The sequence below is a fragment of the Zingiber officinale genome, chromosome 3A (assembly GCF_018446385.1).
Source record: "Zingiber officinale cultivar Zhangliang chromosome 3A, Zo_v1.1, whole genome shotgun sequence".
Classification (NCBI taxonomy): domain Eukaryota; kingdom Viridiplantae; phylum Streptophyta; class Magnoliopsida; order Zingiberales; family Zingiberaceae; genus Zingiber; species Zingiber officinale.
Window position 1 is genome coordinate 152,564,015 of NC_055990.1, and position 25,274 is coordinate 152,589,288.

At 36.7% G+C, this 25,274-nt stretch overlaps 2 protein-coding genes and 1 long non-coding RNA gene across 10 annotated transcripts; 1 reads left to right on the plus strand and 2 right to left on the minus strand.

Moving 5' to 3' along the window:
* The first annotated feature begins 457 nt into the window (after window positions 1-457).
* On the plus strand, window positions 458-10,671 carry LOC122052857. Of its 8 annotated transcripts, none has more exons than XR_006132120.1 (4): window positions 458-872; window positions 1,818-1,915; window positions 2,008-2,230; window positions 2,332-10,671. It is a non-coding gene; the product is annotated as an uncharacterized LOC122052857 (long non-coding RNA). The 8 variants fall into 8 exon arrangements; XR_006132122.1 differs by having other exon boundaries at window positions 1,828-1,915; XR_006132119.1 differs by having other exon boundaries at window positions 458-856.
* An 11,827-nt stretch (window positions 10,672-22,498) lies between these two features.
* LOC122050783 (ribonuclease 3-like protein 2) lies at window positions 22,499-22,907 on the minus strand. Its single transcript, XM_042611660.1, has 2 exons — window positions 22,842-22,907; window positions 22,499-22,762 (listed from the first exon to the last, which is right to left on the minus strand). Exons 1-2 carry the CDS (start codon window positions 22,905-22,907, stop codon window positions 22,499-22,501), a joined length of 330 nt encoding a protein of 109 aa, XP_042467594.1.
* Window positions 22,908-23,100: 193 nt separating this feature from the next.
* On the minus strand, window positions 23,101-23,442 carry LOC122050784 (ribonuclease 3-like protein 2). Its single transcript, XM_042611661.1, has one exon. It carries the CDS (start codon window positions 23,440-23,442, stop codon window positions 23,101-23,103), a length of 342 nt encoding a protein of 113 aa, XP_042467595.1.
* Window positions 23,443-25,274: the final 1,832 nt, after the last annotated feature.

Below are 25,274 nucleotides of genomic sequence, written 5' to 3' on the forward strand. Positions count from 1 at the left end.
GGTAACTATCAAAGGCGGAGAAGCCTTGTACAAACTCACACACAAAGATACATGATCACTAACATTTTTATATGTTATTTTGGCTCTTAGACTTGACATTTTTATCCTTTCATATGCTTAATTCCATATTTATATTATGTTTTACGAGTTGAGATTTATTTGGAGCGTTATCTAAGTTTTCTTATATTTCCTAGTATTTTATCTAAAATATGTATCTTATTTTGTAGGGAAGTAATCTGGATCATTGATCAAGATCAAATAATCTAAGGGTTCATTATGAAGTGGAGCTTCAATTCAATGTGATTCCAAGTTCAACAAAAAAAAAAAAACCTAATCCAATTCTCAAGCCCACTTTTAAAACCCAATTTCCCTTTTTTTATTGGATTCGGATCCTTTTCCTTACCCAAACCCGAAACCCATCAAGAAACTTCCCCTATTCTTTACCCAGCACAGAACCCCCGATCTACTCTTTGTCACGCGCGGCTAGGGCTCACGCGACGGCCACTTCTTCTTCCTCCTTCACCAACGGCCGGTGGCCACCTCTGCTCATCTCTCGCCGCCGGCCGACCGGCCATCCCTAACTCAACCTTCTCTCCATCTTCTCCATCTCTTTCTCACGGAAGAAACCCGACGCCTCAAGCTCACGGAACGCAGCCAAGCTTCGGACATTTTCTTTCGCACCTCTGGCCACCTACGAGCTTCTCCGATCAGCCACCATTGGCCTTAGCTCATCCTTGTTCAGATCCGGCCACTTCACTACAATCTGACAGCCCCTTCCTCTTCGGGTTAGAAGAGGAAGGTCTGATCTCTATCCGCAACTGCAGTGCATTCACAGGAGAAGCTAACGACGTGTTGGGTTGATTCTTTCTTGGGTTGTCTTATGTTTATGGTGTTTGTTAAGTGTTAATGAATGCTTGTAATTGATGATCTCCAATGTCAACTTGCTTGTACTTTGCTTAGTTTGCTTAATACTCATCAAGTGTTTGTTGAAATGCCCCAACCATCTTTGTCATCCTAGTTTTGCATTTTCTTAGCTTAGATTCTTACAATGCTTTGTTAATTGAATGTTGCATGGTTCTCTTATGTTTATGTCTTCATTTAATTGCAATTAGACAAGGTTAGATTACGTTCTATGCTTAATTTTTTTAGTTGCTTACTTTATGTTGTCTTTAATTTCCTTGCAATCATAGTTTAAGTTAGACTAGGTTTTCTTATTTGCATCGTCTTTCATTTACTAGGTTAGGTTCATTTAATGCTTTGCTATTTCATTCCTTAGTTTAATTTCATTAATGATAAAATCGTAGCATAGAGTGACAATGCGTTGTGAGATCACTATTAATGGGTAGATAGAATTTCTTTTATTCATTAGGACTAGATTTCGTACTTACATTGTTCTTTATTCTATAGACTCAAAATTCAAAACCCAAACCCCAGTTTCATATCAAAAATCCAAAAGTCATAACCAATCCTGAAGTTATCATCCTATCGTTACATTCGTTGGGAGACGACCCAAGTCAGCTCTATACTACTTTAGTGTAGAGGGGTTCGGTAACTTTAATTGTAATTTGATAAGCTCCCGTAGCACGACACTCGAGTTCTTATCAAATTTTGACGTCGTTGTCGGGGAAACGGTAGTGGTGTTTGATAATCTTAGGATTGTTCTTTATTTTGAAAACTTAAAAAAAAATTGTTTCAATTGTTTTCCTGTTCGTATATCCATGTGTTTGATTCTATATGCTCCTGAATATTCTGATTTTATTTGCTAGTTGTCAGTGTAAGAACATGAAATCTCTTTGACCATGGATTCATATTATCAGTATTTTGTAGGTAGGAGGGAGAGTCATTACTATCAGCCTAAGACTGGGTTCTATCAGCCTGAATATCAGTACTATCCACCTATGGAGCAGCATAATAGGTATGAGTCATTTCCTAATGCTTACAATTCTAATTGAGTGGATCATTCACATTTCAAGTATGAAAATGCATAAGGACCATTTTTTGAGCCAGATCTAGCCGACCAAAATTCATATGGGTTTCAACAGAACTATTCTCAAATTGAAGAGTCAACATGGAGAGTCAATGAGGTTATGCAGCAAATGAGAGAACATCAAGAGCAACAATTTGTAAGGATACAGAATATACAGAGTCAATTAGATCAAATTGCATCATTCATCAACTAGTTACAAACACAAAACTTCAGTGGGGAGACGGATAGTAGAGATTTTGTTAGGTCTGACCCTACTTCCATTACTTCACAAGATTTCTCTAGTATTATTTGTGATGACGATGTAGTTGTACAAATTTCTGACTCTACTAATATTGTTGTTGTAGATGTTGTAGATGTTGTTGATGATGCAAGAATTGAAAATTTACTTGGAGAGAATTTAAGTGTAGGGGATTGCTTACGAGAAGCAATACCTCAAGAATCACCTGAACCATCACCTGAGCTAGATGTTGATGAATTAAGTGTAGGGGATTGCTTATTGGAAGCAATACCCCAAGGATCACCTGAACCGGAGTTTGAGCCATTATTTGATGAGGAGGAGGTAATAATCACCATTCTAGAATATTCAGGTATCTTTCAAAATGACAAGGTTAGTAACTCTTGTGATTTATTAGAAAATTTAATAGAAGTACCATTCATTGACTTTATTAGATGTGATTCATTGCTTGATATATTTTTTTTTGTCAAAACTAATATTCTCCTATCTTCTTCTTATCCCACATGCATGTGGGAGGTGTTGTTCTTTATTGATTTTGTAGGAGAATATAAGCTTTCGCAGTGGATGCTTAGACTGAACCGCCTCCGACCTCCAGAAAGAATTTTCAAGAGAAAAATGATGAATAAAAAGGATTTAACTACAACCAAGATTGCTCCATTACCGGGGTGGCTTCTACTTCTGAACCTTATTCGACCACCAGAAATTCAAGGGAGTTTGTTCCATTCCACCTTTAATTTGTCATTATAGATATCAAGTCTTTATTTGTTGCATGAATAATCTCTTAGTTTACTTTAGCAATCTTGTTTGTCTTGTAAGTAATCTTTTCGGTTTTCGAAAATAAAATGCACCCCTTTCATTTCTTTATATCATTTTAGAGAATTTTGAAAGCTAGTTAAATTTGATCGTTGAGTTTGAAATTTATTGTTATGAATGGATTCTTGGATTGCATTAGGTTACTACTTAGTGATGGAATTTAGATTGATGAATTGAGATAATAATTTCCATACCTAGTGAGGATTTAGCTTATTTGTGTGATGCACTTGTGTGATTGTCACTCTAGAACATGTTTTGATTCTTTCAAAACCACAATACTAATAAATTGAATCATGCTTATGAAGGTTATTCTATTTTTCCCCACATGTCTCTTGCTAATCTTCTTGTGAATCATAATATCATTTTATCTTTTCTCATTTATGAATCTTTGGATGTGGATACCTTGCTTGTTATATGATGAATTATTTGGCTAAGATGGATAAAGTTAAAGTGTGGGGGAGATGCTTGGTGTTTTTGAGTAAGTGGATGTATTTTTAATTGGTTGGAGTGCTGAATTTGTTTTTTTTTTGAGAAAAGCCTTTCATGATCCAAGCTTAGACTAGTTGTGCCACTTATTGATGCTGTTTGGGAACAACATGTCTCTTAATTCAAGTTCTTAAGATTGTAGTGAGCTTAATTTTTGAAGAAGCACGCTGGAATTATTTTGGAATTTAAGAATCGTAACTATTGAGTGGTTCTGTGCACAGCAGATTTGTTCAGTCTTGGGAAGTATTGCTGAATTTGAAATGCACATTGCTTGATTTGAAGTGCACTAGGAGATTAAACAAGTACTCGTATTGAAAATCTGGAATTGTTGGTGCAGAATTTAATTAACCTCAAGTTGTGCAGAATTTTTGGTGCAGAAAAAAATCTATGAAGTGATTGTATCAACCTCAAGTTGTGATGCCAAGTTGATTCCAGTTCAGGGTTCAAAGGAAACCTCCTCAAGCTTAATCGAGTAGCATATTCTTTCAAGTGTCCAATCCTGAAATTTGTAGGTGTCAAGCTGAATTGTGATTTTGAAAAGCAATTCACTGGTTTGCCAAGATTCAATTCCAGAATTGAAATCAGTTGGAATTCATATTTAATTTGATGGTGGAGTGTTGAAATGATGCAAGGGAAGTTAAATATTAGATGCAAGTTGCAGTTTGGAAATAGTTTAAGATGTGATATCAAGGAGCAAGGGCTATTTTGTGCAGTTTTTCTTGTGCCAATTATTGAGCTTGTTTCTCAATAATATTATTTTTAATGGATGATTCTTAAAATAGTAGTGCTAAACTTAATCATTCCTTGTGCTCAAATATCTTTGAATTCTGGAAATTGATACTATGGTGATCCTTTATAGAGCTAAAGAAGTATTCTGATATTGATTTAACAATTCATTGCTGGAGCTGGCATTCTGAGCATTGCTAATCTGTACAACCATCTTAAAAGTCATGAATTGGGACTTGAGTGGTAGCTGAATCTGTATAGGAGATTTATTTAAAATGCTAAAAATCTGTTACTGTGGAAGCATGGCTGAATATACAAGTTGTTGATGAGCAATTATTTTAAAATGCTACTGATGGAATGCTAATGTGGATATTGGAGTGTACTGGATAAACAGAATGAGTTAAAGTTGAAGAAGAATGCAAAAATGAAAGAAGTTACTGATAGTTACGTGGAAACAGATTGAATTGGTGTAGAAGCTGGAAATTTAGTAATGCAGAATTTTGTATCAATGGTGTGCTAAAATTCAGAAATCTTACAAGATGCAGAACCAAATGGATATTTCAGCCTTTCCATGAACTCTTCAAACTCTTTAAACTTTGGAAATTGAAATGCAGAAACTCTAAAACAGTGAATCCGGAAACAGTGAATGAAGGCTGGTGCTAAGTCTGCAGGAATGAAGACAAATGGATAGGTGAAGTACTACTCCATTCAAGAACTCCAGAGCATAATTTAAGATTTGAAATGAAAAAAATGGAGACAAGGGGCAGTGATACAAGAACTATGTATCAAGATTGAACTGAGCTATTGACTTTATTCCTTCCCCTTGCTAATTGTTTTGTTTCAGGAATCTCTGAAGTGGAAGTTGAGTTCCTAATTATGATTAGTAAAAATTCTAAAGTAGGCAGTCAACCTCTTAGTGGTATTTGGTGTTTGTTTCTTTCCAAGCCTTCGTGATTGATGCATCAATCCCTTATTGTTGTGTGTCAAGTTTTGGGTCACAGATTTCTAATCAGCAAGAAGTCCAAGTGGAGCTTTTGATCTTCAATTGACATTTGTTTTTTTTCTCCCCAAGTTCGTATAAATCCAAATCCTGAAAATTTCAGAAACTAAATTCTGAAACTGTCCAGTGTCAAGACAGAACAAAAAAAACAGGAACTGACATGTTTAGGAAGGGAGTTGCATGGATTAAATTCCAAGCAAGTAAAGATGCAAATAGGAATAGGTCAAAAACATGGAAGAACTGATGACTTATTCGCAGTAATTCAAATACAAATCTGAGTTTGGAAAGAAAGTAAAGAAAAGGAAGAAAGAAGAAATAGAAAGTAGAAATGAAATCTGGTATGAATGTATCAATTTGAACATGTGTGCCAAGAGTAAATCCTTTTGAGAATCACAATGAATATCTATATGCTGGCAACTTCTTGAGAACATGCTTTAGAACTGATTGTTGATTTCTGAAGGATGCATGAGTTGTGGTTTTGTGGAAGCTGATCTAGAATGGAAATCAGAATGTAGAGATGCTAATTTTTTTTTTTTTGCTCAGTAGATATGCAACTGAGGTTGATTGAGAATCTGAACAGCATCTTGTGTTAAGTATTTCTTGCAATTTCATTGACTTAGAATCCTAAAGATGACATCTGAAATGACATATCAAATAATGATACTCTAAATCTGAAACTGCCTTAAATTTCAAGATCTAGAATTAGAATCTGAAAAAAAAATAGAATTTCATAAATGAGTTTCATTTTTGGAGTCTTTGGCATGATTTTTGAATAGATGTACCCAATCTTAAAAGACTTCCTAGCTGTTGTGGGTAGCATTACTACTATTTTGAAGAAAAGGATCAGTGAACATGTAGTACTAGGAAGCAAGAAGCTGGAAGCTGCTGTAATGAGAAGTAATTTGTTGCAAATCAGATAAAGTTTGGCAGTTTCAATTTGGAATCGAGTTGGAATTTGCTCTGTCACCTTTTGCTATTAAGTCTTTATAACCCTATCGAGCTGAATCCTAGTTTTAATTTCCTGAACGGCAGATAATTGATGGAACTAATATGATCTCTGAAAAAAAAACTTGGTCAGCAGAGTTTGTCAAGGTAGAATTTGGTGCCAAAATGTTTATGTTATTTTTGGATAGCAACAATCTTACCAAGTGTTTCGGTTCATGATGGAGAACAGTGGCAAAAAGGGAGCAGGAGCTGAATGAATGGCAGTCTTTGACAATGACAATTTCAATTGAAGCTCAACTTCTACATGACTCAATGCCTGCAACTTCCTTGGACCTGACTTCTCGGCTATGATTCTGAAACCTGTTAAGCTAAGTTCATTAAAAATTATTGATGAAATGCATACTCTTCTTGTTGATGCTGAGGAAACCCAGGAATAAACTGCATTACAGAAAATATAATCTGTATCAACTCTTGTGTGCCACATTGCTCTTTTGATTCTTAAATCAGTGAAATGCTCAAGTAAAGCCTTTGTTTTCTCATTAGCACTTATATTTTGTTATGTTCCTATGAAATCTGATTTTAGAAATCAGGTTTTGATGCTGAAAGAGTGAAGAGCTAAACTAGATTGAAGAGATGCTGGATTTTCAGAAATGAAAACAGAATTGTTTAAGAGATGACGAATTATATCTCTCATTAGTAAATAGTGAAGATTAAGATATGAGTTCTACATGGATAGATGTGTATGTTCTTTTCAAAGAATTTTGATGACAGAGCTGGATGGACAGATTGTTGAATTACCAGAGCAGCTGAAATGGAAAACTGTAAACTGTTGAAACATGGATCTGTTGCTGAAAACCTGATCAAGGAGCAGGATTTGAACTTCGATTAGTGATTGTCATTCAATTCAAGAAGCATTCTAGAGGGAGTCATAAGCATTTAGAAGGAAAAATGAAGATAATAGTAACCAATTGCTACTTTAAATGGTGATGAACTTAAATCTGCCACTAGGCAACAACTGCATCAACTTGCAATTTTATTTCTGATCAGGAATTAATTAAATCGAAGCTGTATTTGATTGAGTAGTTGAATGATATATTCTGATTAGATTAAAACCTGGAAGCTCAATCTGAAGTCCAAGAAAATCAGAAATGGAAACTGAACCACTCAAATGCAGAAATTCAGAAATGAAAAGCTGCTGTTTAGAGATAAAACCTGTTTGATTTCTGAATTAAACAAGGTAAAACCATTGTATGACTAACCAAGGAATGAGCTCTAATTGCACAAGAGAAAAACAAAATGTAGTAGTGGCTGGAAGGCTGGCAGAAATACAGAAGTATAGTTGTGGCAGAAATGAGAGGGAAGTTGAAGTTGCTCTCTGTGCAGAAATGGCATCAGTATGAAATGCTGTTTTTATTGGAGAACAAATCTATTGGTTTTTTAACTATACTAAACATAGGAAAACATCTTTAAGCTGATCGGGAAACAAGTGTAAAGGCAACTAATGAACAAAATGTTAAAAAAAAAGGCAGTAAATTGGAAAACAAGAATTCAATGTAGAGTTGAAGTAAGTGTGTATCAATTTGTATCATCAGCTCTCAAAGTAACAAGGAAAACCAGTCAGCCTCTTACATTTACAGATTCAAATGGTGTCTCAATTCTTCCTATGCCTTTTTATATTGCTTTGAATAGAATTTTGAAAGTATCAAATGGTTTAAATGGAAAATTATGAGTTGTTTGAATAGGATGAGTGTAATTGCAGGAAATCTGTTATGGAGAGCAAAATTGGAAATTGAATTGGTGAGTACCATTTCACTTATGAAGCAGTCAAATTGAGAAATCATTCCTGAAGAAACGAAGACAATGAAAATTATTTGATATTACAAGCAGTGAAAAAAAAATAAAAAAACTGTTTGATGTAGAATCTAATAGGATCAAATCTGTCGGTTTCAAATCACAAATGGAATCATTTTTCATCTAATCAAGAAATAGCTACAAGTTACAATGAAGGAAATATTCGAGAAGTCTAAGTGTTGAGGATTAAAAGGGAACAACACAGAAATGGTATAGCTGAATTAAGCTGGAAATTCTTCACTGTGCAGAATTTGAACTAGCTCTCTATCAGCCTAAATTAGAATGTGCAGAATTGAAGGGCAAGATAAATGTGATTGAATGTTAAGAAGATAGTCTTTTTGAAGGTTAAAGATCAAGGTTTTTCCGGATGTTCAAAGAAGATCAGTAAAGAGAGAAATGTAGAATTCCTGCTGCTGAAGCATTTCTATGCCATTTTGGAAAATGAGTTACAACAAGCTAGAGTTGCTAAAATTTGAAAATTTTTGGAGGTTAAATGATGACTAGTTGATAAAGTCCATACTCTGTACAGAAAATTTAGAAAATCTGCAGTTGCTGTGCTAATTGGGTTTTAGAGCAAGCTAATCACTGAAAACTTGAATTCCAACTGTTGTTCTTGTCTTGTTAAATTCTAATCTAGTTTATCCAGTGTTTCCAAGATTTTTGAGCTGAGAATTTGATACATAACAGAAACACAAGCTGAAAATTGGAAACTAGAAATCTATTCTGCAGAATGTGTTTGGTTACTGAATTTGCAGTTATGGGAAGTTTAAATTCGAACTGAATTTCTATGATCTTTTAATAGATTGTGGGGAAGCTTTGCTGCATATCGAATACAAAAAGAAAATATAATCTACAGGCAAAACAATTTCTGAAGCAGATTTCTTGGTTGCCTTGGCCGGTTATCATTTTGATACCATTTTGATTGATCTCTTGATGAGTTTAATTGTCCGAGACGGACAAAAATTTTAAGTGTGGGGGAAGTATAGTGTTTGGAAAGCAGTAAAAATTCTTTCTAGTGTAAAATTCTGAAATTTCTGTGGGTTAAGCTGGAATATGTCAAAACAGTGAGGCATGCAGTTTCAAAATGCTGGAAGCTGTATCAACTTGATTTTTCTAAACTGAGACTAATGGAATTCAAGCTTACATTGATTGAATACTAAATGAAATAATCTAGAGGGATTATAGATCAAAGGTTGAGCTAAAGCACCAAGGAGATCAATGTACAGAAATAGAATTTCAGAATCTGTAGGTTTGAGATTGAGTCCAAATTGAGCTTTTAAATTCGTGAAATCCAGAAATTCAACTTAAACAAATGGAGAAACCTTTAAGGTGGATTAATTCATTAGAAATTTTGGAATAATAGTAAGCTTACTCATGGCAAATGAAGAGAATAAAAGGGAACATGGCCAAGGAATTCATCTATATAGCATTTAATTGTATCCATGTCTTCCACTATTATTTGAATCATATCTTCTACTTTTCTTGCCCTAACATTTATACTTTGATTTCATCTGATTCATACTTTCTTTGTTATCATGATAAGCCTTCATATTTATGTATTCTAATGCTTTGGCTAGTGGTGAAAAATAGAAGATAAGCAAGCATATGGTACTGCATGAACATGAGTAGCTTAACTGTGCTCAACCATTACATGAATTTGAGATTAGGATTGAGAGCCATCCAAAATTTCCTTGTGAGGATTACTTTATTGATATCATTCTAAGTTTATTCATGGATTGAAGTCATTAGGGTGCTAACCAAGGGTAAGAATTGAGTCCATGAATGTTTAAGTTGTTGAAACTTGACAATCCTAGGTAATTTGCTTTTATTATTTTCTAAACATGAATGAGAATTGTTAGGGGGTACAACTTTAGTTGCTTCTTTAGTTTTGTTCACTTGCACGAGACGTGCAAGAATAAGTGTGGGAGATTTGATAACTCATGTATTTGGCATATTCTTTTGGGTCGATAGCGGGCTTATTGGATTTAATTGCATGTGTTAATATACAATTATTATCATGTTTATTTGTGGATGATTATTTTGAGCTTAAGTGCATTTCTCTTCTAATTCATGATATTTTGTCACGATTTGATTCTTATTTTGTAGGACACTTAAATTGACTCCAATTGACATATGATTAAGGCCAACAAGTTTGGTTCATACAAGAAATGAAGAAGCTAAAGTCCTACTCAATTCAACCCATTCCAAGGATCTCAACCAAAGCCAAATCCTCCTCACCAAAACCCTAAAATCCCTATTGAACCAGACCCAAACTAGATCCAAAGTCCGGTTTAAAACTGGGTATTTAAACCTAGTTTCTCGCGGATGAACAGTAGTTTAGGTTACTGTTCATCCACGATTTTCGCCCGCAACTCCCGATTCCGACTCCGATCATCTTCTCAACCGTCGACGTTAGTGAGGGAGTTTCAAGGAATCTACTAGACCATCTTTCGACCAGCTGGAAGTTCACCGGAGGGAGGTTCCGAAGGCGAATGTGCTACTATCTAAATTCTCTGTTTACGCCCTTGTTCGGCAGAGTTTCTCTGTCATACAAAAGGCCGGAGTCGGCAAGAGTGTGATGTTTGTTTAGTTTGGTTGCGAGTTTTGATCGGTTTATTTCATTTACTATTTTTGATTAGATTTCATTTATGTCTTGCTATTTCATATCATAGATTACTTGTGTTGATTATGAAATCCACAACGTAGAGTGACAATGCTTTATGGATTAATTATTGACACTTAGTTATATTTTATTCAAGCTTTAGTTTAGTTTTCTACTTGTTTTGATATTTTAATTGTTAAGTTTAGAATCGAAATCCAAAACCCCCCATTTACATATCAAAAATCCTTAAAATATGAATAACTAGCAATTCTAGATTATCATCCTACTGTTAGTTCCTTAAGAGATTCGATCCTGGGCTCTTTATTGCAACATCATTGTGTAATTAAGGGGTTTATTGGATATAAATTGTTAATTTGATTTGCGAGTGTGATAGACTCATTATCAAATTTTGGTGTCGTTGCCGGGGACAAAAACTCCCGACTCCGGTCGTTGGAGAAGATGCACAAGTAGACTTTGAACTCTGGAATCACACGAAGCATGCAATCTTCACTACAAAGACCTCCCGCAATGATGAATGCAAGGATCGAATCGAATTTGAAAGCGTAAACATGGAATTTGCTCATCCGAACTTTTGCTCCAAAAGGGAATCTGATGATGGGTGAAAGGGTGTCGGAAGAGATCTAGTGACACCGGGGAAACGCCTCCGGTGATCACTTCTGTGAGGCGGAGTTGCTGGAATGAGAAACTTTGCCGAACCAGGGCGTAAACAGAGAATTCGGACAATAGCACATTCGCCTTCGGAACCTCCCTCCGGTGAACTTCCAGCTGGTCGAAAGATGGTCTAGTAGATTCCTTGAAACTCCCTCACTAATGTCAGCGCTTGAGAAGATGATTGGAGTCAGAGTCGGGAGTTGCGGGGCGAAAATCACGGATGAACAGGAACCTGAGCTACTGTTCATCCGCAAGAAACTAGGTTTAAATACCTAGTTTTGAACCAGACTTTGGATCTAGTTTGGGCCTGGTTCAATGGGGATTTAAGGGTTTTGGTGAGGAGGATTTGGCTTGGGTTGAGATCCTTGGAATTGGTTGAATCGAGTAGGACTTTAGCTTCTCCATTTGTTGTATGAACCAAGCTTGTCGGCCTTAATCATATACCAATTGGAGTCAATTTAAGTGTCCTACAAAATAAGAATCAAATCGTGACAAAATATCATGAATTAGAAGAGAAATGCACTTAAGCTCAAAATAATCATCCACATATAAACATGATAATAATTGTATATTAACACATGCAATTAAATCCAATAAGCCCGCTATCAACCCAAAAGAATATGCCAAATACATGAGTTATCAAATCCCCCACACTTATTCTTACACGTCTCGTGCAAGTGAACAAAACTAAAGTTGTACCCCCTAACAATTCTCATTCATGTTTAGAAAATAATAAAAGCAAGTTACCTAGGATTGTCAAGTTTCAACAACTCAAACATTCATGGACTCAATTCTTACCCTTGGTTAGCACCCTAATGACTTCAATCCATGAATAAACTTAGAATGATATCAATAAACTAATCCTCACAAGGAAATTTTGGGTGGCTCTTTAAAATTCGGCATTTTCTTATGGAATTAAGGGAGATGTAAATCTTAATCCAAATTGTCACTCTTGCAAAGAGTAACATGTGCCAAATCTTATGGAATTATGTGTGAATTAAATTGGCACAATTTGGAGAATCACATGAACTACCAAGTTGAGATTTTGATATGTTCCTAGGGAACCAAGGGCAAATCCGGGGCTCAAAATATAAGGTGATTACTGTTGGACCGTTGGGCCGGGTAGAGGGGTTGGTAAATAACCTGTCAATTAAAAACAAACAACCCTTCCTCGAACGATTAAGCTAACACTTGTAAAATGAATTAAGCAGATAAATAAAAGCATAAAAGAAAAGACGAGGCACCAGATGTTTACTTGGTTACAACCGATGTGGTTGTTAATCCAAGGAAGATTAAGCTCAAAAACTCCTTCAGGCGGAGAAGCCTCTTACAGCGTTTAGGCACAGAAAACAGAAGCTTAACTACAACTAAAGCATACAAGTGTTTGGAAATAGAATGATCGTAATTGTTGAAAAGCTTCTGGACCAAGGCTATATTTATAGCCTTGGTCGGGGCGCTTGGATGGTTAGGGGGATAAAATTTATCCCCAACGGTTGGATCGAGTCAGCTCGATCCTGTGAAAGTCCCTTCCAGCGCCCCGGACAGCTCCGGGCGCCCGGGCAAAAGTCAACCCATTGACTTTTTCCGCTTCTCCGGTTCACTCGCCTTTGGTCCGGGTCCTTGCCCCGGCTCCGCTTGCTTGGGTGATCTCGACATTGAATAGGGCTCACCCGAACCCATCTTCCGGTCTTCTCGGGCGTGCTTCCTCCGGTCTCATCCCTCGGAATTACCGCGTGTCCCTTCTCGTCCATCGACTCATCCGCAGACTTGTCCCTGGCCGCACCCGTGCCGACCTTCACGCTTAGTCGTCTCTTGCTCCCCGAGCAATCTTCCGCTCCGGCTTCTAACCACCGCACTTCCTTCTCGTCCGGGTACTCTTCCAAGACATCGTCCCTGACGCACAACGCGTCCCTTCTCGCTAGCGTCTTCCGCTCGACTATGCTCCTAAGCTCCCGCACACTTAGACACAAGGTTAGAAACAACGAGACCTAACTTAACTTGTTGATCACACCAAACAACCTTGGGGTTCCAACAATCTCCCCTTTTGGTGTGATCAACCCAAGTTAATGAGGTCAACAATAGATATGAAATTAAACAGTTTATTGCAATAACATGTAACATGATAGAAAAATTAAATTTCAAACATTTTAATTTTCATTTTGTCTACCTCCCCTAGACTTATACTTTCCTTCTCCCCTTTGATCACAATAAAAATGGGGTACAAACGAAATCTAAGGGTTGACATTAAAAAATTTTTGAAACTATATTTCAATAATTTTCAGGGAAATATTTCTAAGTCAAGATAAATTTCTAAGTTATTCGACATCAAGATTAAGAAGTTTTTAAACAGAAAGCTTTATGCAAGAAAATTTCAGAGAATTAATAACATAAAGAGAAATTTTCTATGTATTTATTTATTTATATATTTTATGCTTTAATCAGAAGGTTTAAATTTCCATTTTAATTTATCAGAAATTCTTATGTCACACTTTTTCAGATTTAAAGCAAAAAATATTAAACATGCAACAATTTGTATCATGTTAATTTCTATTATTTTTTGAATTTCAAGTTCACAAAAATATTTCTATAGCATAGATTCTAACTTGATAAAATTTTCGGACGCTATAAAAGATTCTTTCGACAATGTGCAAAATTTGTTTGAAAGAATATTTTGTAATTTGCAAGAATTTTTTAATAAAAATTCTAATTTGCAAGAATTTATTAATAATAGATTTCTTAATCCGAAACACTTTTTCGATAACTCATTTTCTGAATTGCAAAACTCTTTCGAGAAAGTAATTTGTAATTCGAAAAAATATTCGAAGAAAGTTTTTGATATCATTTCTAATTTGCATAATTCTTTTGAAAAAATATTTTGCAATTTACAAAAGTTTTTTCGACAAAATTTCTAACTTGCAAAATTCTTTTAATAATAATTTGCAAGGCAAGTTTGACAATTGATTTTCTAATTCGAAAAGTTCTTTCGATGATTCAATTTCTGATTCGAAAGACTCTTCAGGCAATTTTTTGATTGAATCATTTAATTGATCAGAGGTTCGAGTCCATACCTGACTTACCTTGTCAGTAATTGATTCTCCCCCTATCGAGTTGCTTTCTTCCGAAGATTCTCCCCCTTCATCGATCTCGGGATGTACTTCGGCTGTTGTAGTACTTACCTCGATTTCGGACTCTTCTGTCGGTGGCTTGGTGTCTATTGAGGTGTCAGCTTCTGAAGGTTCTTCGTAGAGTTGCAAGAACTTTTCCCAAAGTTTTTTTGCGTTTTCATAATATGCGACCTTTTTGAAATCTTCCTTTGGTATTACATTCAGAAGATAATATTTTGCCCGCCCATTTGCCATAGACTCCTCACGTTGCTTTTCGTTCCAGAGGCGTAGATCGAGTCTTTCTCCGTTCGTGTTCTTTGGTTCTTTATAACCAAATTTCATTATTAAAGAGATATCAGAATCTGAGTTAAGGTATACCTCCATGTTTTGTTTCCAGATGGAAAATTCCCCCTCGAATGCAGGTGGGTAGTCGCTAGCTCTGGTCATCGTTTTTGTTGCGTCAGACGGCGGTTAGTCCTTCTGAAGCGTACTCGGCTCTGATACCACTTGTTGGACCGTTGGGCCGGGTAGAGAGGTTGGTAAATAACCTGTCAATTAAAAACAAACAACCCTTCCTCGAACGATTAAGCTAACACTTGTAAAATGAATTAAGCAGATAAATAAAAGCATAAAAGAAAAGACGAGGCACCAGATGTTTACTTGGTTACAACTAATGTGGTTGTTAATCCAAGGAATATTAAGCTCAAAAACTCCTTCAGGCGGAGAAGCCTCTTACAGCGTTTAGGCACAGAAAACAGAAGCTTAACTACAACTAAAGCATACAAGTGTTTGGAAATAGAATGATCGTAATTGTTGAAAAGCTTCTGGACCAAGGCTATATTTATAGCCTTGGTGGGGCGCTGGATGGGTTGTGGGATAAAATTTATCCCCCAGCGTTGGATCGAGTCAAAGCTCGATCCTGTGAAATCCTTCCGAGCGCCCGGATGGTTCCGGGCGCCCGGACGCCCGGGATAGTTCCAGCGCCGAGCCAAAAGTCAACCAGTTGACTTTTGGTCCGTGCTCTCTTCTCTGGTTCAACCGGTCCGGGCCTTCCGCTCCGGCTCCGCTTGCTTGGGTGATCTCGACATTCGAATAGGCTCACCCGAACCCATCTTCCGGTCTTCTCGAGCGTGCTTCCCTCCGGCTTCTCGTCCCTCGAAGTCCACCAGCGTACTCATCCGCAGACTTCGTCCCTCGGTCGCACCCCGTGCCGACCTTCACGCTAGCTGCGTCTCTTGCTCCCCGAGCAATCTTCCGCTCCGGCTTTCGTACCTCGGAACCACCGTGCGCACTTCCTTCTCGTCCGCCGGTGTATTCTTCCACAGCACCTCGTCCCTCGGACGCACAACATGCCGTCCTTCTCGCTAGCTGCGTCTTCCGCTCGAGTACCTGTGCTCCTAAGCTCCTGCACACTTAGACACAAGGTTAGAAACAACGCAGGACCTAACTTAACTTGTTGATCACACCAAAACAACCTTGGGGTTCCAACAATTACCTCTTTGGAAGGATAAATATGCCAAAATTTGAGGAATGTGCTTAATTTTAATTGGCATAAATAAATCAAGAGATTAAAGAAATGCCAAGTTGGGGTTTGACATTTCTTGATGAAATTGGGCAATCTAGGGTTAAATTTTGAGTTAACTAGGGTTAAGAATACTTAGATAGGTAATCTAGGTAAATTTTATTTATACTAACTTGCCATGATTGTTTGCCCATCATATGCCATGACATCATATTTTTACAATGCCTAGCATGCTTTGCTTTTGAAAAATATAAAAATATCATGTCATGTCATATATACATCATGTAGTTGTAGCATGCTTTACTTTTGAAAATTGCTTATTTTGATGTATGCCATTAATCATCATGCAGTATATCAATTTCCTTGTAATTAAGGACAAAAGGCATTTATTATGTATGGAAGTGTCCCAACAAGAGGGATCATATCAAATGACATCCTAGATGGATGATCATGATTTTTACAATGCCTAAATAGAGATGCATGATCCCTTAGTTTAGGGCAAGACCAAATATACATCTCACAAAGAACTATAAGGTGACTTGTATGTGTTTTAATACATGTTAGATATAAGTGAGATGTTAAGATGGTGAACTAAACTGAAGATATTGATCTAGTGCATCTTATTGAGTTTTAGGTTCATCAAAACACATAGTTATGTATCTTCCAATCATTGGGAAAGCTAATGTACAAGTCATATGCATTGAGCCCAAAGAACGTGGTTGGAAATTGGTTTTGAAAATGATTTCAAAATACTTTTGAAAAACCTTGGTGAAGACTATCTTTTGATAGTAATCATCATTGGAAAGTTAGACACAAACAAGGAGAAAACATTGAAGTTTTCAAATTCGTGTCAATATTTGAAAATAGTAAGTATTTTCATAGAAAACTATTTTTCCCTGATAAAGTATACCCTAAATAATGTCTATATGAGTTTTCATGACTTTTAAAATTTTATAAAATTTTTTTGGGAGTTTATGAAATTCACAGAAAGTAAATTTCAGCATTCCAATCGATCACCCGATCGATTGGATGGGCTCAATCGATCAGGTGATCGATTAAAAGCGGTTTTCTCGTAAGCAGAAGCTTGCTGGATCGATCCACCAATCGATCCAAGCAATGTGAATTGATCTATTGCTCGATTGGCACGCTGAATATAGCTGAAAAAGTCTATTTTCAGTGATTTAAGCCAATCTTCGTCTAGGTAATCACTCCAAACCCCTTGGAATATATTTATATACATTTAGGGGGAGTTTTCATGATGAAAACAAGTATGGATTGGTTAAGAAAAATCAAAGTGAAGTTTCGGTTGAGGTTTAGTTTCATTATTGAATTTTGAACCTCAAAACTTCGAGTTTTGATTTTCCTAATTATTTAGGAACTCCAAGTTATTGTTGGTGCAATGATAGAAGTTTGACCATGTTTTTAGGGGGAGTTACTCTTTGAATATATAAAAATCTTTTCAAAGACCAAAAGGAGGTCAAGTGTTAAGGTGGCACATGACATTGGTATGGGAGGTGTTACCAAGGACAAGGGAGAGTCATCCAAGGCCAATAAGAAGGAATATGCTAGGGTAGCATATAATTATAGCAAGGATAAGGTGTCCAAGATTAAGGTCAAGAAGAAATTAACCAAAGACAAGGTGTCTAAGGTTAAGAAGGTAAGTTTAGTAGGCCAAGTGTCACCCGAGGTGCACTGAAGTGACCTAGCCATAGTGGATGAGTCACCAAGGGAGGTGACTAAGGTTAAGATTCCTAAGGTTAGGAAGAGCCTTTAGGACCCATGATAGATGGGTTATCAAATGTGCCAAGTAGTTAGGAGACGGACTTAAGTCTCTAACCTAGTGAGTTGACACAATTGGGATGTGTTTCGTGCATAGAAATATGAATTGGGTTTATATTACATGAAAATTAGCTTTTGATGTATAGATGTCATAGAAACCCATGCTAGGGAAGTATTGTGGTTTAGTATGGGCAGATACATCAAGAGGAAGCCAAAAACTATTTAGCTAGTTTTGAATTTTGTGACAATCTTGGGATCTGTGATAAATATATTTTTATATATATTTTTTCCAAGTAGACATGGATAAAATAGACATCTCCATAAAATTTGGGATTTTTTGGAGGCCTGTAGAATTTTTGGTGCATTTCTGAAGTCGGTCAGAAAAGGTTAATTTTTACAAAAATAAGGTACCAGTCGACTGGTGCAGATACCAGTCGACTGGTAACAATATTTTTGAGCATAGAATGTCTCTGTAAGTTCATTTTGATGAGGGCAGTCGACTGGTTCTAATACCAGTCGACTGGTAACAGTGTATTTCGAACATAGAAGGTTCTGTGAGTGAAAATCGAATGGGTCAGTTGACTGGTACCTAGTTCAGTCGACTGATACCAGCCTAAAAGTGTTTTTCAACGTTGTTCTTCACCGTGTCAACTTATTTAGATGCATGAGGGATAAATACATGAGTTTATGGTCAATCTGGATGACAAGTTTTCAATAATTGGGATATTGTTGAAGCTCTTTTTTGATGTATGACAAAGGGGGAGAAATTTAAGTTTAAGTGGGAAACCTACACACCTTTGCAAGAAATCCTAGCTAAGGGGAGCTTAGGTGAAGGGAGAGCGATTGTTCAGGCAAACGGGGAGAAATTTACCTTTACGAGAAATCCTAGCTACGGGGGAGCTTAGGTGAAGGGGGAGCCTAGGGTTAGGTTCCATGACTTATGCATGTGTAGATTTTATGTTTATTCACATTATTATTGTATTTATGTTTCTCTAACTTAAACAGGTTGCCAAACATCAAAAAGGGGGAGATTGTTGGAGCAATCTAGGTGCCCTAGGTTTTGAAGTTTGGGCAAAGGTTTAAGTTAGGTTTATTGTTGTATTTGATATGCATTGTGAGTGTGCAGGATACAGGTACAACAAGGAAAGTCCAAGTGTAATCTTGGCAAAGGAGAAAAGTCCAAGGATGAGTCTTGGCGATGTAAGTCCAAGTATGTAATCTTGGCAATGTATGTCCAAGTGTGACTTGGCAATGGATGAAGTCCCGGAGGTGAGGAGCCTCTTGGCAAAGGAAGACCCGACAATAAGGACAAGCCCGAAGGAAGTTCCAGAAAGCAAGACGTGAAGGATAGGGAGACATCCGAGGGACGCGAGGCTGATGGAGGAGGCTAGAAGGCTAGGTCTAGGTTGGTCGGGCGAGGACGAGTGCTGAGTGATTGTACTCGGGGCGAAATCTTATAGTTTTAGGTTTTAATGTAGCAGTACTGTAGCGACACTGTAGCAGCACTGTTGTAACAATGTAGTAGTCGACTGGTTACTGTAGCAGTCGACTGATACACTGTAGCAGTCGACTGGTAGTTAACCATTGGGTAACGGTCAGTTTCACTTAAAGGACCAGTCGACTGATGTATACACTAGTCGACTGGTAGCGGGAAAACACTTAGTGTTTTCCTCTCGAGCTCTATTTAATAGAGCTCGGGGTGCTTGGGCATGGTTGATAAAATAAACTTGGTTAAAGCCTTTAGAGTCTCCCAAACCTTCGTGTGATCGTGTGTGCTTGTATTCAAGTGTTTGTGGCGAGGTTTCTCCACCGATAAGGAGCTTGAGCTAGCTGGAGGTTTTCCGGGGAGTCATCCACCGACGGATCGGGATCGTCCACCTTACAGACAGCGGTGGAGTAGGAGCTTTATATCCGAACCACGTTAAATTAACATGTTTGGTTTGCTTTCTCTTGTTAGTATTTATTTTTGTATTTCTACTGTGAACTAACATTATAGGAAGCGATCGATTTGACTGAGAAGTTATTCACCCCCCCTCTAGCGGAAGTCAAAGTCCCAACAACAAGTTCAATAATTCAGGGTGAGACACAAATTAGTTGATACCTCTACAATAATACTTTACCCGACTAGGTAATTAAGAGTAGTTTAATTAGGGACAAAAGTTTAACTTAATAAACAAGAGAAATTTTGGATGATAGTAAATTATGGAAGATGTCTATGTATGTCTATGAAGATATGACTTCGACCTGGTGCATTTGGCTTATCGAAACAAACTGAATTTACCCCTTACTAATCCAAGCTAGTTAAACTAAAGTTTTGTACTAAATTCAGTAGGCAAAACTATTTGAAAAATTTCGAAACGCGTGATTATTCTAATGATGTCCAAGTGACTCACCACAGCCTAAACGTTTATATAAAGAATGCTTACTTATTAGACCCAAAGTTAAACTTGAATTTAACATAAGTTAAACCAAACCCTAAAATTCAAACTTAACGCATCTCATAAAATTATAGAATCCCTTGATTTAAAATATAAATCAAATGAGATGAATAAGAATTAAAATTAAAGTAAATTAAATTAAAAAAAGGGTAGCCTGGTGCACAAAGCTCCCGCCATGCAGGGTCCCGGGGAAGGATCCATTGTACGCAACCTTATCCTGTTTTTTTGCAAGAGGCTATTTCCAGGATTCGAACCCGTGACCTTTTGGTCACATGACAACAACTTTACCGTTGCACCAAGACTCCCCTTTAAATTAAAAATACATTAAAATTAAATTAAGAGTAAATTAAGTTAAGATTGAAACTTAAGTTAAAATTAAAATCAAACAACTTAAACAAAGTTAAGTTCACACTTAAGCTAAACTTTCTCCTCCTACTAGAAATATAAATGGATAGTGGATAGTAGTTGTTTCCAACATATGACCAGGGATCAAACAATATTCATAAAATTGACATTCAATAAACTAGGAACAAGTGTCTTTAGAAATAATGACAGACTTAAGGTAATTAGAATAGTTAACATTGAACTATAATCTAATTTCATTATTCATAAAGTACTACTTATTGAAAATTTCAAATTCAACTTAGTGTTAATTAATTATATGATTCAGAATATAAGATCCACTGAATGTTTAATTAAATATATGACAAACTCCACAATAAAATTAAAAGGATTTAGAAATAATAATATTTATACAATTAACCTAGATAGCTCCTCACTTAAGTATCACTTGACACAAAAGGAGAAAATCTGGCTATGACATAGAAGATTTTCTTACAGTTACTGTAAACCCTCACCAAACTAAATGACTTAGTTAGAGGACTACCAAAACTACTCAACTTAGACTCAACAAGTTGTAATGTTTGTTAACAAGGATGAAAGACGAAATCAAACTAAAACCAATTCACCACTTGAATTATGAAATTAAATCTATTAATAAAAAATTATATTGCCTAGTAATAATTGATTATTACTCAAGATTCACTTGGGTAAAATTTTTAAAAAATAAAGATGAAATATTTAGTAATTTTTGTAAACAAATTGAAAATGAAAAAGACTTAAAAATCAAAAGCATTAGAAGCGATAACGGTGGGAAATTTAAAAACCATAGGTTTATTAAATTCTGTTTAGAAAATGGGTACCATTAAGAATTTGTATGTCATAATATACCTCAACAAAATGAAATAGTTGAAAGAAAAATAGAACCTTCTAAAAAGTCACTAGAATAATGCTTAATATTTCTGGGCAAAAGCTGTTAGTACAATCTACTATGTACAACATAGAACAATAATAAATAAGAAACATAATAACATCTCATTTGAAATCTACTATAATAAATTGCTTAATATTAAATATTTTAAAGCATTTGAGTGTTCAGTCTACATATTAAATACAAGGGAACAATTAGGAAAATTTACATCCAAAGTTGAAAATGAAATTTTTATAGGGCACTCACTAAATAGTAGAGGATGAAAAGTTTATAATAAAAATACCCTAAGAATTAAAGAAATAATAAATGTAAAATTTGATTAATCTAATTCTAAGGAAACCAATTCAAATCAAACTCAACTTCAACCAATTGACTTTGTTAGAGCTAGCACCGATCTAGGAGGAAAAGTGAAAATCTAAACAAATAGAAGAACACAAAGACGAACAAAATCAATTACAAGAAAATGATCAAACACAAACTGAATCTAGAACAGTAAGAGTCGGCTCAGACCATCCAGTTGAATAAATAATAGTGACCTAAAACTAAGGGTTCAAACTAGATTATCATTTAAAAACCTAAGTCAAATATCTTTAATTTCTAAGGCTAACATGGTCGAGTCCATCGCAGCAGCGGTCTTCCAGGACTGTAATTCCGACATCAAATTAGTGTGGAATGGAAGCTCGATTTGACTTACCTGACCCCCCTGCCTCCCCTTGTATATTGCTCCTGTCACAATCAGGAATTGTGCGAAGATTTTTAATATTATTCTAATATCATTCATCACGTTGGAGACCATGTTAGAGAACCCTGTGGCATCCCTCAACATGCTTTGTTAGAAGCGGAGCAAAGCTCTGGAGTTTCTCCCCTCAAGGTGTGGTTCTTCGTACACAGTGGATGCTATTGTCGATGACATAGTTATGGGCACTAGAACCGCTAAACAAATGTCAATCACAAAGCTAAACGTTGCCCGAGATGTGCTGCCAAAGCTTCCTGGCACGGAGGTCGTTAGTTTGGTCACAATAAATGTATAATCTTTGCTCGTGGAGATTTTGACCAACATCCAAATCATCATCGTCGAACTAACAACCTCCTGCCAGAAAGCTTTGGCAGCACATCTTGGGCGGCATTTATCTTTGCAATTGCCACTTGCCTGGTGGATCCAGTGCCCATAACCACACTCGACAATAGCATCCACCGTTTATGAAGAAACATACCTTGAAGGGAGAAACTCCAGAGCTTTGTCCCGCTTCTGACAGAGAGGTTGAGAGCCTCCATAGGGTGCTCTTCCATGGTCTCCAACTTGATGAATAGTATCAAAATCTTACTGAAAATCTATGCCCAATTCCTGATTAAATCAAGAGTAATACAAAAAGGAAGAGGAGGGGAATCAGATCAACCAAATCTAGCTTACCTTCCACACTAATTTGAGGTCGAAATCATAGTCCCAGTAGATCGTTGCTGCGATAGACCCAACCATGTCAGCCAATAAGGTGTGGGCTTCTAAATGCTATGGCAATAGGAAATCCTTCCATCATCTTCTTCCCCCTCCCTCATCACTAGACCCGTGAAATCGCTCGCTTGATTGAAAGGTTCAGATAAGTTTCCATCGTCTTCTTCCTCCTCCCCCGTCACTAGATCCGTGAAATCGCTCACCTGATTGAAAGGTTCAGTTAAGTTTCCATCACATCAATTGGGGAGAAGCGGAGGAAACTGTAAAGACCGAGGTGGACCGCCGCGCGGAAGAGCTTCTCATTGGAAACGTTGGCGTGGCGGAGGGTGGTGAGGTACCTTTCGTACAGGTAGTTAGAAATCGCAAGGCCAAGGACAACGACGAAGTCGATGCGCTGGTAGGATGGATGGTCAGCGTAGGAACCATGGGTAATCACCTCCACAAGGAGTGATTTGTTGCGAAAGTGTAGCCCCAGGATGCTCTCGATCTCCGCCACTTTACGAGGCAGTTCGATATCGAGCTCGGTCGCCACCTTCTCCTTCCTGGACGACGATGGCTCCATGGAGGTGGTCGCTCGGGATTAAATTGTCTGGATGCGACGGTTCCCTAACTCGCTAGTTCCTTTGGTCAGAAGCTAGGGTTACTCTCCAGTCTTGTAACGATCACCCTTCTTACTATACTACACTACTCTCTAAGGATGATCGTTACTTAACTATTAAATCTACTTAACCGGTGTGATCGAAACCACCAGGAATCCCTATCGAAAAATTTCGACAGAGTCTTCCCTGTACCGGTGACCATAAACATTAATACATACACAGTATACACAGCCACAGATGGCTGGAACATATATCAAACACCCACGCAGTTTAATAAGTGACAAAAACTATAATATCTACCTATTACATAGAAACTCATCACAGCATGCAAACTAAAACACGAATAAACTCAATAGGAACATAGAATATAAAATACAGTCTCAATGACATCAAACATAGAGTACAACTCAATTACTTCTTATCCACTAAACAGAAAAACTCAAAACTTCCCAGATCTCTCCATAGTCCTGGCATCACACACCTCCATCAAACATCCTCCTTGTCGCCTTCCTCTTTACACTTTAACTTTTCCTTTATCTGCAGTAGGAGGAAAATAAATCTATAAACGAAACGCTTAGTAAGTACTAATCTATCTCACAAAAACTCGAAAGTGCATAAGATGCAAAGGATACTGAAACTGAAATGCTAAAAAGAAAAGGCTAAACATGCTCATCTAATAGCAAAACACTAAAATAAACTGCATACGCATGATAAACAAGAATAAATCTGCATGCTGGAAATAAAGTTAATCATGCTCAATAAACTCATAAGGAAAGTAAATGAAAACTAATACTGTATGCTTAGCATTATAAAAGCTGAACTTTATTGGTTCTATACATAGGTGATACTTGTTTCATTTACTTATAGCCTTATACTTGAAATTAAAATTTAACTTTCTTCTTTTCTTTCTTGGGCTCAGGCTTAGTACCATCTTATGCGCGCTCTCTAATAGTGACTGAGGTAGCGAGCCTCCAGTCCTATGAGGATAAAGACCTTAGTCTTACCAGGGCCAAGACCTCGGAATTGGTCACTTGGATTGGAAGTCGGGTACTAGCCTCTTACTTTAATTTACTTGTTATCTTTTCTAACTAGACCTTGGTCTTTTTCTTACTTGTAGTTACCCATAATCCTCAAAAGGTTTAATAGGGCACATAATTATTCCACTAAAATACATGGCTATTCATCTTATTAAAATAGCAAAAACAACTAACTATATGTTTCAGATTAAAGAGCTATTAAAAACTAACTAGCACATATATGTATATGTATCAAAACAAGAAACTAGAAACTAAATTATAATTCAATACTGCTCATGCTATTCGAATACTGCAAGTGTATCTAACAAGTAGAGAATTGCAACTAACTGAGCATGCTATAAAAATAAAGCAAGCAAATCAAACTACAAGATAAGCTTAATAGCTGTTCATGTTCAAGAAATTCAAGAAACTAACACTATATACTTTAAATGAAGGTTGTTCTTGCCTTTCTGAGTAGCAAGGAAAATGCTAAACTCATTCTAACTAAATAAAGGGTTGTTCTTGCCCTTCTGAGTAGCAAGAAAAATGTTAAACTCATTCTAACTAAATAAAAGAAAAAACAAGTCTGAACTCTCTAAGCATACTGCAATAAACATAAATCAAGGAAAACGAATCTGAACTCTCTAAGCATACTGCAATAAACATAAATCCAAGGAAAGCAAGTCACACTAGCTGTTCAAACTAAAGATTTGTTGAACTAAAACCCCTTGCAAACATGTTCACAACATAAGGCAACAGAAATATCTAAACTGCCTATA

Coding starts and splice junctions, on each gene's coding strand:
- LOC122050783 (XM_042611660.1), bottom strand. CDS start 22,907: ATGGTTGGGTCTATCGCAGCAACGATCTACTGGGACTATGATTTCGAC. Junction 22,763..22,841: donor ACCTCAAATTAGTGTGGAAG/GTAAGCTAGATT, acceptor AATTGGGCATAG/ATTTTCAGTAAGATTTTGAT.
- LOC122050784 (XM_042611661.1), bottom strand. CDS start 23,442: ATGGAGCCATCGTCGTCCAGGAAGGAGAAGGTGGCGACCGAGCTCGAT.